This window comes from Phoxinus phoxinus, assembly GCF_949152265.1.
Source record: "Phoxinus phoxinus genome assembly, chromosome: 5".
NCBI classification, from domain to species: Eukaryota; Metazoa; Chordata; class Actinopteri; order Cypriniformes; family Leuciscidae; genus Phoxinus; species Phoxinus phoxinus.
The window spans coordinates 14,663,850-14,680,466 of record NC_136880.1 but is presented as its reverse complement, the minus strand read 5'-3'; the positions used below and the strand labels follow the sequence as shown (position 1 = coordinate 14,680,466).

At 36.1% G+C, this 16,617-nt stretch overlaps 1 protein-coding gene across 1 annotated transcript; it reads right to left on the bottom strand.

Annotated features, from left to right (window-relative positions):
- Positions 1 to 12,894: 12,894 nt before the first annotated feature.
- Positions 12,895 to 16,323, bottom strand: LOC306998913 (uncharacterized protein). The gene is made up of 7 exons (XM_079613316.1): positions 16,035 to 16,323; positions 15,609 to 15,725; positions 14,476 to 14,780; positions 13,868 to 14,250; positions 13,590 to 13,758; positions 13,378 to 13,510; positions 12,895 to 13,151 (listed from the first exon to the last, which is right to left on the bottom strand). Exons 1-4 carry the CDS (start codon positions 16,216 to 16,218, stop codon positions 14,221 to 14,223), a joined length of 636 nt encoding a protein of 211 aa, XP_079469442.1. The 5' UTR covers positions 16,219 to 16,323; the 3' UTR covers positions 12,895 to 13,151; positions 13,378 to 13,510; positions 13,590 to 13,758; positions 13,868 to 14,220.
- Positions 16,324 to 16,617: the final 294 nt, after the last annotated feature.

Sequence of the window (16,617 nt, the reverse complement as noted above, 5' to 3'; positions counted from 1 at the left end):
TAAGATGGGTTTGGTGCACAAAAGGATAAAAGTACCCCGTGTGTAAAATGAAATACTCTGCTGTATCTTTAATGCTGTGGGCCTAATTTTCTGCCAGAGGTCCTGGACATCTTGTTCAGATACATTATGGATTGGATCAAATACCAACAGATAAAAAATCGAAACCTAACAGACTGTGCTAGAAATCTTATAACGGGCCATGTTTGGATCTTCCAACAGGACAGTGATCCAAAAACAAATATCAAAATAAAATAAAAAATGGGTCACAGCACAAAACCAAGATCTGCAATGGCCATCCCAGTCCCTGGCCTGAACCCTATAGAAGATGAGTGGGCTGAACTGAAGAGAAGCACCAACATGGATCTGGGAATCTGAAGGATCTGGAGAGAGTCTGTATGGAGGAATGGTCTCTGATCTCTTATCTGGTGTTCATCTGGCATTATAGGAGAAAACTCAGAGCTGTTATCTTGGGAAAAGGAGGTTGCAAACATATTTAATAAAAGGTGGCAAATAATTGTTCCCAACATGTTTTGGAGAAAAACATTTATTTCATAATGTGATTTTCCACCCACTTTCAACTATTTTACTTCAATGAAAGGTTAGATTTTTGCTAATTTTTAAAATATAATATCAAAAGGATTAACAATGCAGATTTATTTTTTACAGCCATCTTTGATCATATTTACCAAGGGGGCAAATAATTCTGACTAATTCTGTACATGTGTATTTGTCTTTTTGTGTTTAGTTTTTGAAAGAATGAGCCCACCTTCATTTCAATACAGGAAATCCTTTATCTTTCTGATTTTTTTTCTTTCTTTTCTCCTGTTTGGTATGGAAAGTGTATAGTGTTGTATGATCATTGTTCACATTAAACCAAATAGATTTTTGGGTGAATTTCAGGGAATCTCATTATGAGAGAGAGTAGAGATGGGGATGGGAGACAATTGTAAATTGGGAGGTGATCAACTCAAGTGTGATCGTGTGTCGAATGGGGATGTTAATATAGCAAGAGTGTTACGGAATCAGACTCACAAGACAGAGATTAGACAATCAGGTTTATTTGGACAACAACTGAGCAGGTGAGTGGTAAGTGCAATGCTGAATTGGAGAGTGTGGTGCTGGCAGTAAATGGAATGTAACTTCTTACAGGAATGTGGATGGATAGATGAAGGCATGGAAGGATGGGATGCAGGATCTCTGGAGACACGAAGGGAATCACAAGAAGGAGAATGGAGACAAGACGCTGGAGAATGACACTAGAGTGGAGGCTGGAGGAGAAGAGGAGAGGAGAAGTCCTCTATATATGTGGCAGTGGCTCAGTGGTTCATGTAGGTTGTCTACTAACCGGAAGGTTGGTGGTTCAATCCCCGGTTCCACTTGACCAAGTGTCGAGGTGTCAATGAGCAAGACACCTGATCCCAATGGGAACCCTGATATTGATGGAAATCCGTCGTAGACTCTCGTAGCGACGGAGAACTTTAATCCCTGTGTATATATTATGAAGTGTATTACTGAATATAAAATGACATACATAATGATACATTAGTAAATATATTGTCTCACATTTTTAAATATATGAAAACTCCTTATGTATTATTCAATATATTGTCATATATTAACACAATATATTATTCTGTATATTTTCAAATATACTGTTAAACCATTTAATATATTGATAATTCTTAAATAGGGAAATTTATTTTCTTTTCATAAGGCAGTAAAATGTGATTTTGTAACATCATGATTTTTTAAAAACATGTAATATCACTCACTTCATTCATGTTTTAGTCTAACCATTTTTTAATTATTTGCCTTAATTTCATTATTAGACCTACTGGCAACGTTAGGTTACCTACTGTAAATATGTAAAAATTTTAATTCATGGTGGTAACATGAAAAACGAGCCATAATCTAGTGAAAGATGGCTGCAATCTCCTGGACAAACTAACACTTAATAACATGACATTTTAACATAAGCCACTAGATTTTAAACATAGCCTACAATCAGACATCATTTCAATTTATTTATTTATTTAGTTTAGCTTAAATAAACAAAATAAATTTGTTTATTTATTTATTTAGTTTTATTTATTTATTTATTTTGTAACTGTGAGCTTAGTCATCAGTTGCCATGCCATTTGCGCGCGCTTTGATTCTTTCCGTACGTTTTTATGTGTTTTAGATATCAAATCAAATATTAACATTACTGCCCTAACTATAGGATGTTTACTTCATACAGTAATATTTTGAATAGTATGGAAATATAAGGTTCGGATCACTAAAAAAAACATACCGGTAGGCTATGTGGAAATGGAAGAGTCATCGGTGGAGTCTCGATGACATCTAGTGGAAAACTTTGGTACTGCGCAAAAAAAAAAAATCATCCCTAAAGCTCATTTATTGAGACATCAACCTAAAATCTGTCCCAGAACTTGTTCAGATATTTCGCATTGATTTTCTTGAAGCTTTAGAGTTGAAAATTTGTTGTAAATATATATAAAATACAACAATATGTATTTTATATATTTTAAATGTTCATAAACCTAAACTTCTATAACTTTTTTAAACTTTACTTTTACAACTTTGTTTCACTTCTTTAATAATCTGAGAAGTGTGCCCTTTTAGTACCCTGTTAGTTCGCAGTGCATTAAGTAATGTTAGCAAATCCAACTTTTGATTCTAATAATTATTAGTAGGCTAAACGTTGAAATTAACATGAGCAAGATCAATAAATGCTGTAGAAGTGCAGTTCATTATTAGTTCATGTGAACTAATGTAGTTAAATAATGTATGACACCTTATTGTAAAGTGTTACCGAAAATTACCGAAATTACAACTGGATGTGATGTGTTGAGATGTGTCTCGAACGAAGGGATTAGGGGACTGTCGAGGTGCTGAAATAAACAGTGAACGTGAAACCGTTTTCTTGTTACTAAAATACTTCTGAGGCAAAAATACACTTGCAGACAGAAACGATCATCGTGTCAATCTCATTGGGAAGAGCCCAGCACTACAGCAACAACGCTACACCTCAGAGAAGAAGTTTGGCATAGCCACTGGCCCACTGCTATCTGCAGCATAAGCCAAGCTGATCAAGAATGTGGTGTATTTTATTGGCTCCAAGCCTCCAACTGAGCGTTCAAAGCTTACAACCTTACAAACTTTAGGCCGAAGACACAGCTATATTTATCCACTGTCATCCCCCCACGATCATTTTAATGAAAAGTTTCATGTTTTCATGCACAATTGTCTGTTTTCTTTCTTTCTTCTTATTCTTTTTTCTTTCTTTTTATTTTACCTAGGCTAATTGATAACTATACTGGGTTATAATAACTCACCAATTATAATCCTCTCCTCTGTCAAATTTGCCATCGATAATTTCATGCTGTTTTGCTTGGGTTTAATGACAATACAAGAAACCACATTGTAAGGACATAAATACCTCACACGCTTTCGACGCCCATTTTTGTTACAATAAGCGCGCGTCAAAAGCGTGCAAAATAGCAGATCATACGTCGAGGACGCGCGTTTTGGTACTTTCCATGAGCACATTAAGAACGCGCGCTTTTATCGTATCAATGTACGACCAGACGCCTGGCCAGGCGTTTATGAATACTTTGGCTTCCCATAATTTCCCAAAAAGGGCCACTGGTGCATAATAACTATAAGTTTATTCAATGTTTGATATACACTACAAGTCAAAAGTTTTTGAATATTTATAAGATACTTTAAACAGTAAGATTGTAATGTTCTATTTAACAGGCGGTGATTTTAATAAATAGCAATAAGAAGTAGGCTATTGCATTGAAAATAACAATCAAATAAAATCCATCACTTGGATACAATAAATTCCTCCCTTCTGTTCCTTCTAATCACATCCTGCGCATTAATAGATTTCTGTACACTAATATTTTCTTCCACATTTGTCCCACCTGACCTGCCATTTCTTCATCATTTGTGATAATTGTCTTAATAACTTCTTTACCAAAGAGAATATTTATAACATCCAGGAGAGTTCCCACCACTGCACATGTTATGTCTTCCTCATAAACCCCTGATTCCACTCATCAGCTCATAGACTGCAAGACCTGAAGCGGGTGTATGTCAGATAAGGGAGAGAAACAGAAAGTGCAGACTGTAAAACATGAAATGGGAACATGGTTGGGAACCCTTGCTCTACTGCAGTGTGTAGAAGAAGAAACCAAAAAGATCATGAGATTTGTATAGACAAGTAGCCTGGGTTTCCCCATACTGCCTTTGCGCAGCGCGATTTTATTCACGCTGAAAGGCAGTCTGGATACCATGGACCAGATTTTTGCCTCATCTAGGGAACCAATCACAGAACGGGGAGGGAGCAGCAAGACGATGACGACATCTATGCGACACAACTAAGCAGTTTGTTTATATCCATATAAACAAACCCTGCTTCGACCCTCATGTTTATCTTGCACAAACGGCAATAGTCGCTGAACGTCATTGTTTACACAAAAATATCTTACCCATCGTCTTCTTCCTTGTCTAATTTCTGTCACTCTACATACGTCATCTGGTATAATGGAAACGATTGGCTATGAGCTACGTACAGGCGCATTTGATAGACATTCTTAGCACCCAATAAACGGCGCCGGGCATTCGTAAACCACGCCTCAAATACGAGAAAATGCACATGTGGTTCCCAGACCCAAGTCTCAACGAGAATTGGGTCTGGCGTTAGCCAGGCTAATAGACAAGGGGTCTCCATCCCTGCATGGAGAGCTACTGTCCTAGACTTCAGTTCCAACACACCTGTAGTTATCAAGCAACCCTGAACACGAGATCAACTGCTTTAACACCTAATTCAACTATTAATAAAATTGGGAGTCAGTTATCTACTTCAGGATCTGTTTGGCTCAGCTGTCTAGATAAAGATTACATACATTGAGAGAGTGTGTATTACCTACATCTAGGGTTGGGATTGGAATTTTTTTTAACCCTCTGTTAAAATGAACTTTTGCAAATAATAATCGCGGTCCTGGACAGTGTATATTAAGAAAAAATCTGATTTTCTCCAGTCAATGAAAGCTTTACCATAAGTTCTGCTGAGAAGACTCAATTGTTACGTCACTCATTACCTTCTCATCTGTCCAATCATGTTCTAATATTCGTGGTATAAAAGATGGGTACTTACACATGTCTGAGTTCGCAGATGCTGATGCTTTCACTCCCCTCCATCCTCCCCACCACCACCAGGATGGTTCCTTCCCCACCACCACCAGGATGGTTCCTTCCCCACCACCACCAGGATGGTCCCTTCCCCTCCATCCTCCCCACCACCACCAGGATGGTCCCTTCCCCTCCATCCTCCCCACCACCACCAGGATGGTCACTTCCCCTCCATCCTCCCTTCCCATACCTCACAGGGGGTCGGCTGCGCCCCTGCCTTCGTGTTCAGGCAGGAAATGCAGAGTCCGGACCCTCGGATTGCGAGCTACGGACGGCACCTACGACAAATAACATTGTATCATAATATTGCTTGCTGGGCTGTTAATAAATTGTTAATTGTTACAGTATTATTCTCCCGAGTCTTTCTGGTAGAACTAAATAATTTGTAGCATACATTGTTTAAGTTGATTACTCGAAAAATTGCTCCAACTGGAACTAATTTATCTTTACCATCATCACACTAACTAACTAACTAAATAACTAACTAACTAAATAAATAAATAAATACACAAATAAACAAATAAATAAATCAATGAGGTGGCGCATGACTTGAAAATGATAACTGACTCTCAAACTAGCAAAAAACACTCGCCTGGCACTGCATTGTGCCGGGTGTATGATAGGGGATCTCCTTCTGGAGTTTCATCAGCCAGACAGCAGTCCATAAAAACCTATTGAACATTTTTCTGGCCAAAAGTTATCCAAGGGTAACTTACTATGCGTTCTTGTAGACTTCTTTTAAGTTACAATAACCATATATTGTCAAAATTTCACCCATTGAACATATTTTTGGCCAAATTAGTCCTGGCACTTTAATTATCTACACATATAGGGCCCTATTTTAACAATATAAGCGCATGGTCTAAACAACGTGTCGTAGGACGTAAAAATGATAACTATGTCGGACTGAAACTATCAAAAAAACACTTGTGTCGCGCTTGCCGGGTGTATGATAGTATAGTCTCCTTCTAATGTTTCATCCCGCAAATTTGGACCATGTTTTTGGCCTTTCTATACATATACATTGACTTCTTCATATATTACATTAGCCAGACAATTGTCCATATTTTACTACTGAACATATTTTATTCTGGCCAAAGAGTCTAAGAACTTGAACTTTCTACATGCTCATTGACCCTCGGAGGTCTCTTTGGCCAGAAAAATGTTCAATGGGTCAAATTTGGACTACTGTATGACTGATGAAATGGACTATTGTATGGTAGAGGTAACAATATCAGAAGGCTATGAGAATGCATAGCATAGCCTTTGATGACTCTTTGGCCAGAAAAAAATTCAATTGGGAAAATAATTACTACTGTCTAGCTGATGAAACATCAGAAGGAGTTTATGAGTATGTAAAGTCAAAGTTCCAGGACACTTTGGCCAGAAATATGTTCCAATAGGTCAAATTTGGACTACTGTATGGCTGATGAAACATCCAAAGAAGTCAATGAGCATGTACAAAAAGTCTAAGAGTATGCATAAAAAGATAAAGATCCAGGACACTTTGGCCAGATATATTTTCAAAAGGACAATTTGGACCAAAAATATGGCTGATGAAACATCAGAAGGGCACTCTATGTAAAGAAAGTTCAAGACCGAGGACTCTGGCCAGAAATTTGTTTAGTAGGTCAAAAATGGACTACTGTATGGTCGAGATAACATCAGAATGCTATGAGAATGAGTATGTTAGCCTTTGATTACTCTTTGGCCAGAAAAATGTTCAATAGGACAAATATGGATACAGTCTGGCTGATGAAACATCAGAAGGAGTCTATTAGTGTGTAAAATTTAAGTTCCAGGACACTTTGGCCAGAAATATGTTTAATAGGTCAAATTTGGAGTACTGTATGGCTGATGAAATATCCGAGGAGTCAATGATCATGTACACATAAAGTTTAAGATCGAGGACTCTTTGGCCAGATGTATGTTAGGTAGGTGAATAGGCTAACGCTGGCTAATGAAAGATCTAAAGGAGACTATGATTATGTATAGACATTTGCAGTTCGAATAACATATGTGCATATATGCATTACATTGCATACACGTTGTAACTTAATAAAGAATAAAATGTCTTGCAATTTCTAGCTGGTTCTTGAAATTGTATACACGAACCAACGTGTTCTATTGTGCATTAAATAATACAATATAGAAGATATGCTGTTTCAATGTACTGCTTACAAACAATACAATTGCATTCAAGAACTACCTTATTCCATTGTGCATTGCAAAGCAACACATGTCGTTTTGCATTGTATTGCGTTCACAAACTTAAAACCTTGTGCATTGTAGGAATACCCTATAAGATATGCACTTGTATTGATTTGTTTCAATGCATTGAATAAAATAATTGACTTTTATGCATTGTAAATAACTTATGTGCTGTTGCATTGCATTGCATATACGATGTAACAATCCGTGGTGCATTATCTCTTCAAAGCATTGCATTCATTGTATTGGTCTTTGCAATACAATGCAAAACGATGTGTTACTTTTCAATGCACAATGGAATAAGATAGTTCTTGAATGCAAGGAAACAGCATATCTTCTATGTTGTTTTATTTAATGCACAATAAAACACGTTGGTTTGTGTATACGTATATAGTTTCATGTGTAATTCTTCACTGCACAAGGGAAGTTAGATCTTGTATGCAATGCACGTAAACAAGTGAATGTCTTATGTTACTCTTTACTACACAACCGATTGAGTTACTGCAAAATTACATCAAAGATATGCATTTGTTTCAATGCATTGCATAAAATATCTTTCTTATTAAGTTGTGCATTGAAGAGATAGGGCATAACATCTATGATGTGCGTTGCATTGCAATGTGAACACATGTTGTTTTGCTTTCAATTGCACACACGATCTAACTTAAAAAGATATGCATTGATAAATAACATCAAAGATATGCACTTGTTTCAATGCATTGCATAAAATATCTTTCTTATTCAGTTGTGCATTGAAGAGATAAGGCATAACATCTATGACATGCGTTGCATTGCAATTTGAACACATAGCATGTTGTGTTTGCTCTGCATTGCACACACGATCTATCTTAAAAAGATATGCATTGCAAAATTACATCAAAGATATGCATTTGTTTCAATGCATTGCATAAAATATCTTTCTTATTCAGTTGTGCATTGAAGAGATAAGGCATAACATCTATGACGTGCGTTGCATTGCAATGTGAACACATGTTGTTTTGCTTTCAATTGCACACACGATCTAACTTAAAAAGATATGCATTGATAAATAACATCAAAGATATGCACTTGTTTCAATACATTGCATTTAATATCTTTCTTATTCAGTTGTGCATTGAAGAGATAAGGCATAACATCTATGACGTCCGTTGCATTGCAATTTGAACACATAGCATGTTGTGTTGCTCTGCATTGCACACATGATCTATCTTAAAAAGATATGCATTGCAAAATTACATCAAAGATATGCATTTGTTTCAATGCATTGCTTAAAATATCTTTCTTATTAAGTTGTGCATTGAAGAGATAGGGCATAACATCTATGACGTGCGTTGCATTGCAATGTGAACACAGCATGTTGTTTTGTTTGCATTGCACACACGATCTAACTTAAAAAGATATGCATTGATAAATAACATCAAAGATATGCACTTGTTTCAATGCATTGCATAAAATATCTTTCTTATTCAGTTGTGCATTGAAGAGATAAGGCATAACATCTATGACGTGCGTTGCATTGCAATGTGAACCCAGCATGTTGTGTTGCTTTGCATTGCACACACGATCTATCTTAAAAAGATATGCATTGAAAAATAACATCAAAGATATGCACTAGTTTCAATGCATTGCATAAAATATCTTTCTTACGGTGGCCGAGAGAGCTCAACGCGCTGCAACTGAAGAAAACACATGCAAATAGAAAAAAACACATGCAAATAGAAAAAAACACATGCAAATAGAAAAAAACACATGCAAATAAAAAAAACACATGCAAATAGAAAAAACCCCACCAGCGAATAAGAAAACATCTTCATCAGTTTTACAACTAACGTGCGTCCCAATACTCACAACACAGCCAAATACGGAAACGCGCTGCAATTAAAGAAACGCGCTGCAATTACAGAAACGCGCTGCAAAAGTTCACAACACAATGGAAATGTTTCGAGGGGAACCAAATAATTGACGAACCCGGTAGGGACATGCTTATAAGACCTTAATAAGACCTCATCAGTGGTGTTGTCGTCTGTCCATGACCTGAAAGGTGAGTTATTTTTTACTTTATTTAAAAATCCTGATCATATAATTCATTGGCCCTTTAGATAGTATTAGCCTAAATTATCTGAAATACACAATTAACTGTGAACTTTGAAAAGTAAGCACTTAAGCAGGCTAATTACTTTCGCAACTAAACATCAAGGCTCACGAAAGTAAATTCTGCAATGCTTAAATACGGTTTCTATTTTATTTTTTTACATTTTATGTTTACAACTTCTGCATTTATTCGTATGCTGTAATACAGTCAGTAAAGTGAAATACGATCTTATTCTTATTATATAATGAATATTTATGTGGGAAAAAATATTAAAACGTAAAAAAATAAAATCTATGTAATGCTCCCTGTTGTTAGTGTTTTTTTTTTTAGGTCAGTGTGTTATGAATTGCATGTTTTCTGAATGAGAATAGTTGCTAGTGATTGAATTAGCTTATTTTGAGACAAATATGAAGTGTTTTGTTGGTCTGAGTGAGTTTTGGAAGTAAGATGAACTATTTGACCAAGATTGATCTTAATGCAGACTGAATTTTTAAAAATGTGTCTTCATATTGACCAATGCTTGTTAGCAATAAAAAAAAATAAAAAAAAATAATGATTAAAACCAGATAAAAGCAAACATCATGCTAACTTCATTCCACTCATTTTTTATTTTTATTTTTCAGATAAAAATGTTTTGTCCTTTCTGTGGCATTCAATTGCCGACTTTGCCCAGATTTTGTAGTTCCTGTGGGCGAGATGTAAGCTTTATAGAGAACGCCCCTAGAACTGCAGGTGATGGCCATGTGTCACGTATGACTGTGCCCAAAGGTAATATTACAGAGGTTTCAATCTAGTTCTGTCCATCTAAAGTAACTACATTTAGTCTCTTTCTCTCTTTCTGATTGTGTGTGTGTGTGTGTTTGTTTCAGTGACTGATGCATGTGCCATTCCAGCTAAGTCAACTGTTCTCCAGTTTATGAAATACAGAGAAGTAAAAGAAACTGAAAGGAAGACATTCTCAAGTAAAAGTAAAAAGAAATCAAATAAAACAGTAAAGGTAAGCAATTTTTTTTTTATTAATTATGTTGTTGACGTTGATAATTATCATTATTCCATCTTTTGTTACTGATCATCTACACTGTAAAAAATAAATGTATTTTTACAGAAAAAAAACGGTAGAATTTAACAGTATAATGACATTTTGATCAGAACTGTGAAATTCCATAAAAATGCTAACTTTGACATTTAATGTACATTTTCCCTGTTTTTTAACTATTTAAATTTGTTACTGCAAAAAAATGACATTTTCCTTTAAATAACAGTAATTGTTGTCTATTGTTATGCTGACATGTCCTTAAAAAAACATTCCTGTATATCTTTTGGTCAGAGTTTTAGTTTTACAGAGAAAACCAGTAGAATTTCACAGTCATATCACATTTTCATCAGAATGGTGAAATTCCACTAAAAATGCATACATTAACACCAAATATAGCCTACATTTTTCCAGTTGAATTAGCCAGGGACTATGCTAAGTGCAAAAAGCAACAGTTGTGATTTACACTAAAAACAAATAGCTATTCTATTTACATCATGTAAACGTCGCGATAGTTTGCAATAAGTGTAAATAGTAATTAGATGCTATATTCTATATTTTGTCAGATTCTGTTTGCATCTCAGTAATTGTGTACATTAACAGGATGCAATAATAGTATAAAGTGTTTTATTAAACACTCGTTAGACACTTTATTTCTACTTCATTTTTGTTGAAAACAAATGCCTTTTTGATGTGATTTGTGATACCAAAAGGTATAAAATACAGATTCGAACCAAGGACTTTGAAACAAGCATCAAATAAACGAGGCTTCCACACTAGTGCCTGTGCCACTGAAGACATTAGGTTAAATTTTGCATCTTTTCTAAACTTCAAATGACCCGACACAATGTACTATGTTGTTTCCTTGATTTATAGTCAGTGTTTAGCCTACTATTGTTTTTATGCATGTCATAGGCCTACATATCGTTCGTTTGTTAAAGAGGCGATCTGGAGCTGGACTGGTGTTGTTTATAAAATCATATTTCTTTTTGTTTTTTTGCCGTTTTATTTCTGTGGGGGCAGTTGTGGCTTAGTGGTTAGAGAGTCGGGCTTGTAACCCAAAGTTACCGGTTCGAATCTCACGGCCGGTGTGTTGTGATTGTGGTTTGTGGTTGCGAACTGCTCCGGGGTTCACCACTCACTGGGATGGGTTAAAGAGGTCACATTTCGAGTATGCGTTTCACTTATTGGTATCCTTATCCAAACACACACTCCTGTTATACCACTTCTGGAAAACCATTTATTGTTAAGGTAAGGCTAATTGTCAATGTTTTCATATCAAAATCCGAAATAACCAGCTGTAGATGCTATTTACACTAAGACAAATACAGATATATTTTTATTTTCACTAAGTGACAATATCAGCATTTTTACGTAATGCTATTTACATTAGGTATAAATAATTTTCATTTAATAAATATAATTATCAAATTTGCAGTAAGTGTAAATACTAATTAGATGCTACACTGTAAAAAAATTACATCCCCAAGTCAAAATGTTCTAACTGATAACATCTAAATTTTTCAATTAGTCTGACATATTATTTCTCATTGAGTCAATGTTAACAGACTATTGCAACAATTAATTCAATTTATTTTACAGAATTTCACTTGGGCCAATTTAAAAATTTAGATGTGACCAGTCACTAGAATATTTTGACATGGAGAGGTTCATTTTTTTTTTTTTTGCAGTGTATCTATATTGGCAGACAGTTGCACCTTAGTATTTTTGTAGATTAACAGGATCCAATAATTATCATAGAGTGCAAATTATTATATTTATTCAAATTGTTTAATGGATGCTACATTGTTGTGAGAATAAAAGCCCTTCTACACCGACCCCTAAGCCTACCCAATAAATACTTTATTTTTAATAAACTCTTCTCTTAATAAAGCACTTTGTTTCCACTTTTCAAACATTTTCTAAATTTTCATTGCAAATAAATGGCTTTTTTTTTTATCACAAAAAAAGCCAAATCTATAAGCCAGTGGTTCTCAAACTATTTATTTTATAAAATGTCATACAACTGGGGCCCCCCTGGCACCATCTCAGGGCTGCCCAGGGAGCCACAACTATGAACCATATCTCTACCGCACTATTGGATATGTCTGTGATTTTGAGAGCCGGGAGACTGCAGCAGTTTATAAAGGTGTTGCCTAAATGGGTGAGAAATAAATGGTGCTCATAAACGGCTAATTAAAAATCGTATCCCGAAATCAATTGGAGGGTTAAACCCAGACACAGTATTCCTTACGTCATGAGTCATGACTTAAGCGCATAGTTGAAAAAAATACCATGGAAGTCAAAGTTGTCACTAAACTGTTTGGTTACAAACATTAGTCAAAATAACTTTCTTTGTGGTTAGCAGAACAAATTTATTTATTTCAACCTGAGAGTACAAGACAGATTTTAATTTTCCTCACATTAAAGGTAAATAGCAAGCATCTAACTTAAAATGTGCTAATATTATCAAATAATAAAATGAAATAAATCAATCAATCAAATAATCAAATAAATAAATGTAAATTAAATCCAACAAAGCGCTGCACTGAAGTACAAAAAGTCGGTCTGTCCTGTTCTTCAGCGAAATGTCAATCTTCTGAAAGACCACATCTGTGGGGACACAAACAGTTATAATTAAAACCCAAATCAAAAGAAGAGCAGAAACAGCAACAAGCCTTAACCAAATACTCTCGGTTTTGGCCACAGACAATTACATCACATTTATTGGAGTTAATTATAAAAATTAATTTGTCCTTGGTGCACTTTATCATCGATGAATGATAAACACAGATGATGAAGTTTACCACTACTATACAAGACAACAGAGCTTCTATACCTTTTACTCTCCCCAGTCAAATGCAGCAATTTTTGACGTCAGACTCAATACTCTGGGGTTGACAGAGTACGCTCTCTTTTTCTCTCTCTTTTCCACCTTGGTACCTTTATGAGGATTTATCCTAAAGATGCACCTTTAAAACACAACACAAACAATATCCTTAAATAATTGTTGTATGCTTCTTAACCAAAGGAATGCAGTCTATGAATTACCTTTGCAAGAATTCTAGTGTGGCTCCCAGTTCTACAGGGTAACTGATGTTCAATATATAGTAAAGACAGAACATCAGATACAGGGCTTCTGTAAAACTCAAGATATGGTCATTTACAATCATCTGGTCTACTGCTACCATGTACACACTGGCTGTCAATGGGTTCTCTCCTTTGAACAAACACACAATCAGTAAGACATAATATTTAACAGAATGTGAGTTCTGGTCACCCGAAACCAGGAATTATTGTGTTGCAAGATCATAGTAAATAATACTCACCACACACTACTATACATGGTGTTGCTGGAAGCTGTTCTGAGCATATATCACTTGGAACAGAGGTGTCTTCTACCATCACAAGAAAGTGGTCTTGGTCATTTTTGAAATGGGTTAGCAGCAACATTACTGCCCCACAAACATGATCCCCTCCAGCTCTATACTTTGTGAGGATTCTCCCTGCTCTGCTTGCTCTTTCTGTGCACTGAAATTGAAAGTAGTCCAATATTCTTCTGAACTTACAGGAAGCAGATTCTTCAAAGCTGTTGTTGTTTATGTCAATGCCAGTGAGCTCTTTAAAGTGTGCTTTCATTCCTGCTGGCTGAAAAAGATATGGCCACTCATCAAGCAAATCTTTAGTTTCCTTTCCAGATTGGATGTTGTTTCTTTGAGAGGTGTAAGTAGAAGTCATTAAGTCATAGATGGTCTTTACATCGCTTTCATTATTTTGAAACATTACAAGCAACTTCTCTTTCTTTTCCAACTAGCAGTTGTGGATCAGAATTTCTACAACCATATAACAATTTTCGCTTCTTTGTTGATACTTCTAGAGTACCACAAAGTGGTGTACTAATAGCTTTTGCTCTTTTAAAATTGTCAATTCTACACACCAGTTGTTTGAGGAGAGAATCATATCCACTTCCTACAACCTGGGAATTAATCTCATCTCTGAAAGACTTTGGGTATGCAATCACCATTTGTCGGGCTATTTCTGATACATGTTTTTTTGCTGGACATTTGCTGACTTCCAGGATCTCAGAAGCAACAATGCGGACCAACTGTCTTCTCTCAGAGTAACTTGGCCTTTCGCCATTTTGCAACTTTTCCATAAAACTTGCTGGCATTTTTTGCCATGGAACATCAAAACTATAATGCCAGTCATGGTCATAAAACGAAGTTTCACAGCTACTGTCACCTAGAAGATAAACCAATGTCCACAGGTTACAGGATGAACACTTTTCATGCAGCTGTAATTTTTTGGCAAAATTGCCTATTCCCAAGCTGCAGATTTATTGAAGTTTAATAACGGACAAACAGAGACGGCATTGGGCTTTGTGGGTTGTTCATGTGCCACTATATAGAGTATGCATTTAAAGTGGTGCACAGACTTGTTTTATGTCCGCAGTGCATTATTGTCAGAGGGGAGACTGTTGTGCATTTTTCACAGGGACTGCAGGACCAGAGTGCAACAAATCACGAGCATGAAATGGGCATATTTAACGTGTTGCTGGTGATTTGCTGCACTGTGGCCCTGTAGTTGCTCTGAACAATGCACAACAGTCTTCACTCTCTGCTGGCATAAGCTGCGGACTCAACTGGAGACGTTTTGGCCATTCATGCACCAGGTAAATCACCACAGTGGCACATGTACGGATCACAATGTATGCAATTTCCAAAATCAGTGTTTTGAGGCCCCGTGCCATCACAGTTTGATTTGTACCATCAAACTACTCTAGTCAATTTTAAGAGGATCAAAACCTTTCATAATAGTGGTCTTAAAACCAATGCCCAAAACTCTTCAAATATTGACTAGTGTACAATAAATCTGCAGATTTGTATACATATACACATATATCGCTCTGTGAACTGTACGTGTGGCACAATTTGTTTGCCAGGCGTGCTAAAGGCTGGGCATGCTCACATTGCAAATTCTCTGTATATGAATTACAAGAATTGACAAATTACATGTTTTGCTTTCAAAATGTTTGTGCATTGTTTAATGTTGTATCAGCATTTTACTCACGTCTTCTTGAAGAGCAGGATGGTGAAATTGAGCATCCAGGAGCAGGTGAACCTGATGCATCAGAAGTGTATTCAGCAGACACATCATTGGCAGTGTTTTGCAGAGTCGAAGCAATATCTACATGGCATGAACAAAAAACTGCTTTAAAAACCATACGGCAGAAACAAGAAACACATTGACATACTGTAATACAAGTAAAGAGTACAGCTAACAAAGTACAGAATGAAAGAGACTGGCGTGTTGTTTTTCCAGTTCATCTAATTGTATGTACACAAGTCAAAATTTAAAGTGGATCAAACCTTTCATAATAGTCGTCTTAAAACCAATACCTGTTCTTGTGAACTTAATGAACTTAATTAACTTTTTGATCCGCTTCAAATGTTGACTAGTGTATATGTAAAAACAACGATTGATTTGAAAACTTACTTGGGATTTGGGCTATTAGTTTTCTAGCTTCAATCGGTCTCAGAAAGCCACGTAGATCATCTTCTTTCAAAAACTTTAGGTCATCTATGGTCTCCACACCTAGGCTGTTGAAACCCTCTATGGCTAGCTTTGAAGTGATAGGGTTTGGGAACACATTCTCAATAAGAATCAACAATGCATCCATTTCTGTTGGGAGAGGACAGTTGATCCTTTTTACAGATGAGCAATGCTGTGCTTCAGAGTAATGACCTTCAGTCCCATAAAACTGTACTCATTTAAGGGATAATAATCCAGACATTCCTCAGCATTTACACAAATGAATTCCTTTGTTGCAGACAAAATCTCATAAAGTCCATAATCATGCAAATACACTGAGGGGCGTGGAGTCACAAGGAAAGTCACCTCATCATCTTTCACGAAAATCAGCTCAATCTGTCCAAACTGTAAAATAGAATACTCCTCTTCACATTTAAGGCAAATTAAGTTTCCTTTCCTGTACAGGGTACCCTTGTATTCTACCCGTGTTGAAACAAAGTCTGGTTCATTAAGCAAGCTTGTCTCAACAGCTTTGCACACAGCATCA

Bases quoted from the DNA above. Each gene is read 5' to 3' on its own strand.
- LOC306998913 (XM_079613316.1), bottom strand. From the start codon at position 16,218: ATGGATGCATTGTTGATTCTTATTGAGAATGTGTTCCCAAACCCTATC. The intron at 15,726-16,034 runs GTAAGTTTTCAA...CATGCCATGTAG, and splicing joins ACTAATAGCCCAAATCCCAA to ATATTGCTTCGACTCTGCAA. The intron at 14,251-14,475 runs GTGTGTAGAATT...CACCTCTCAAAG, and splicing joins ATTCTCTCCTCAAACAACTG to AAACAACATCCAATCTGGAA.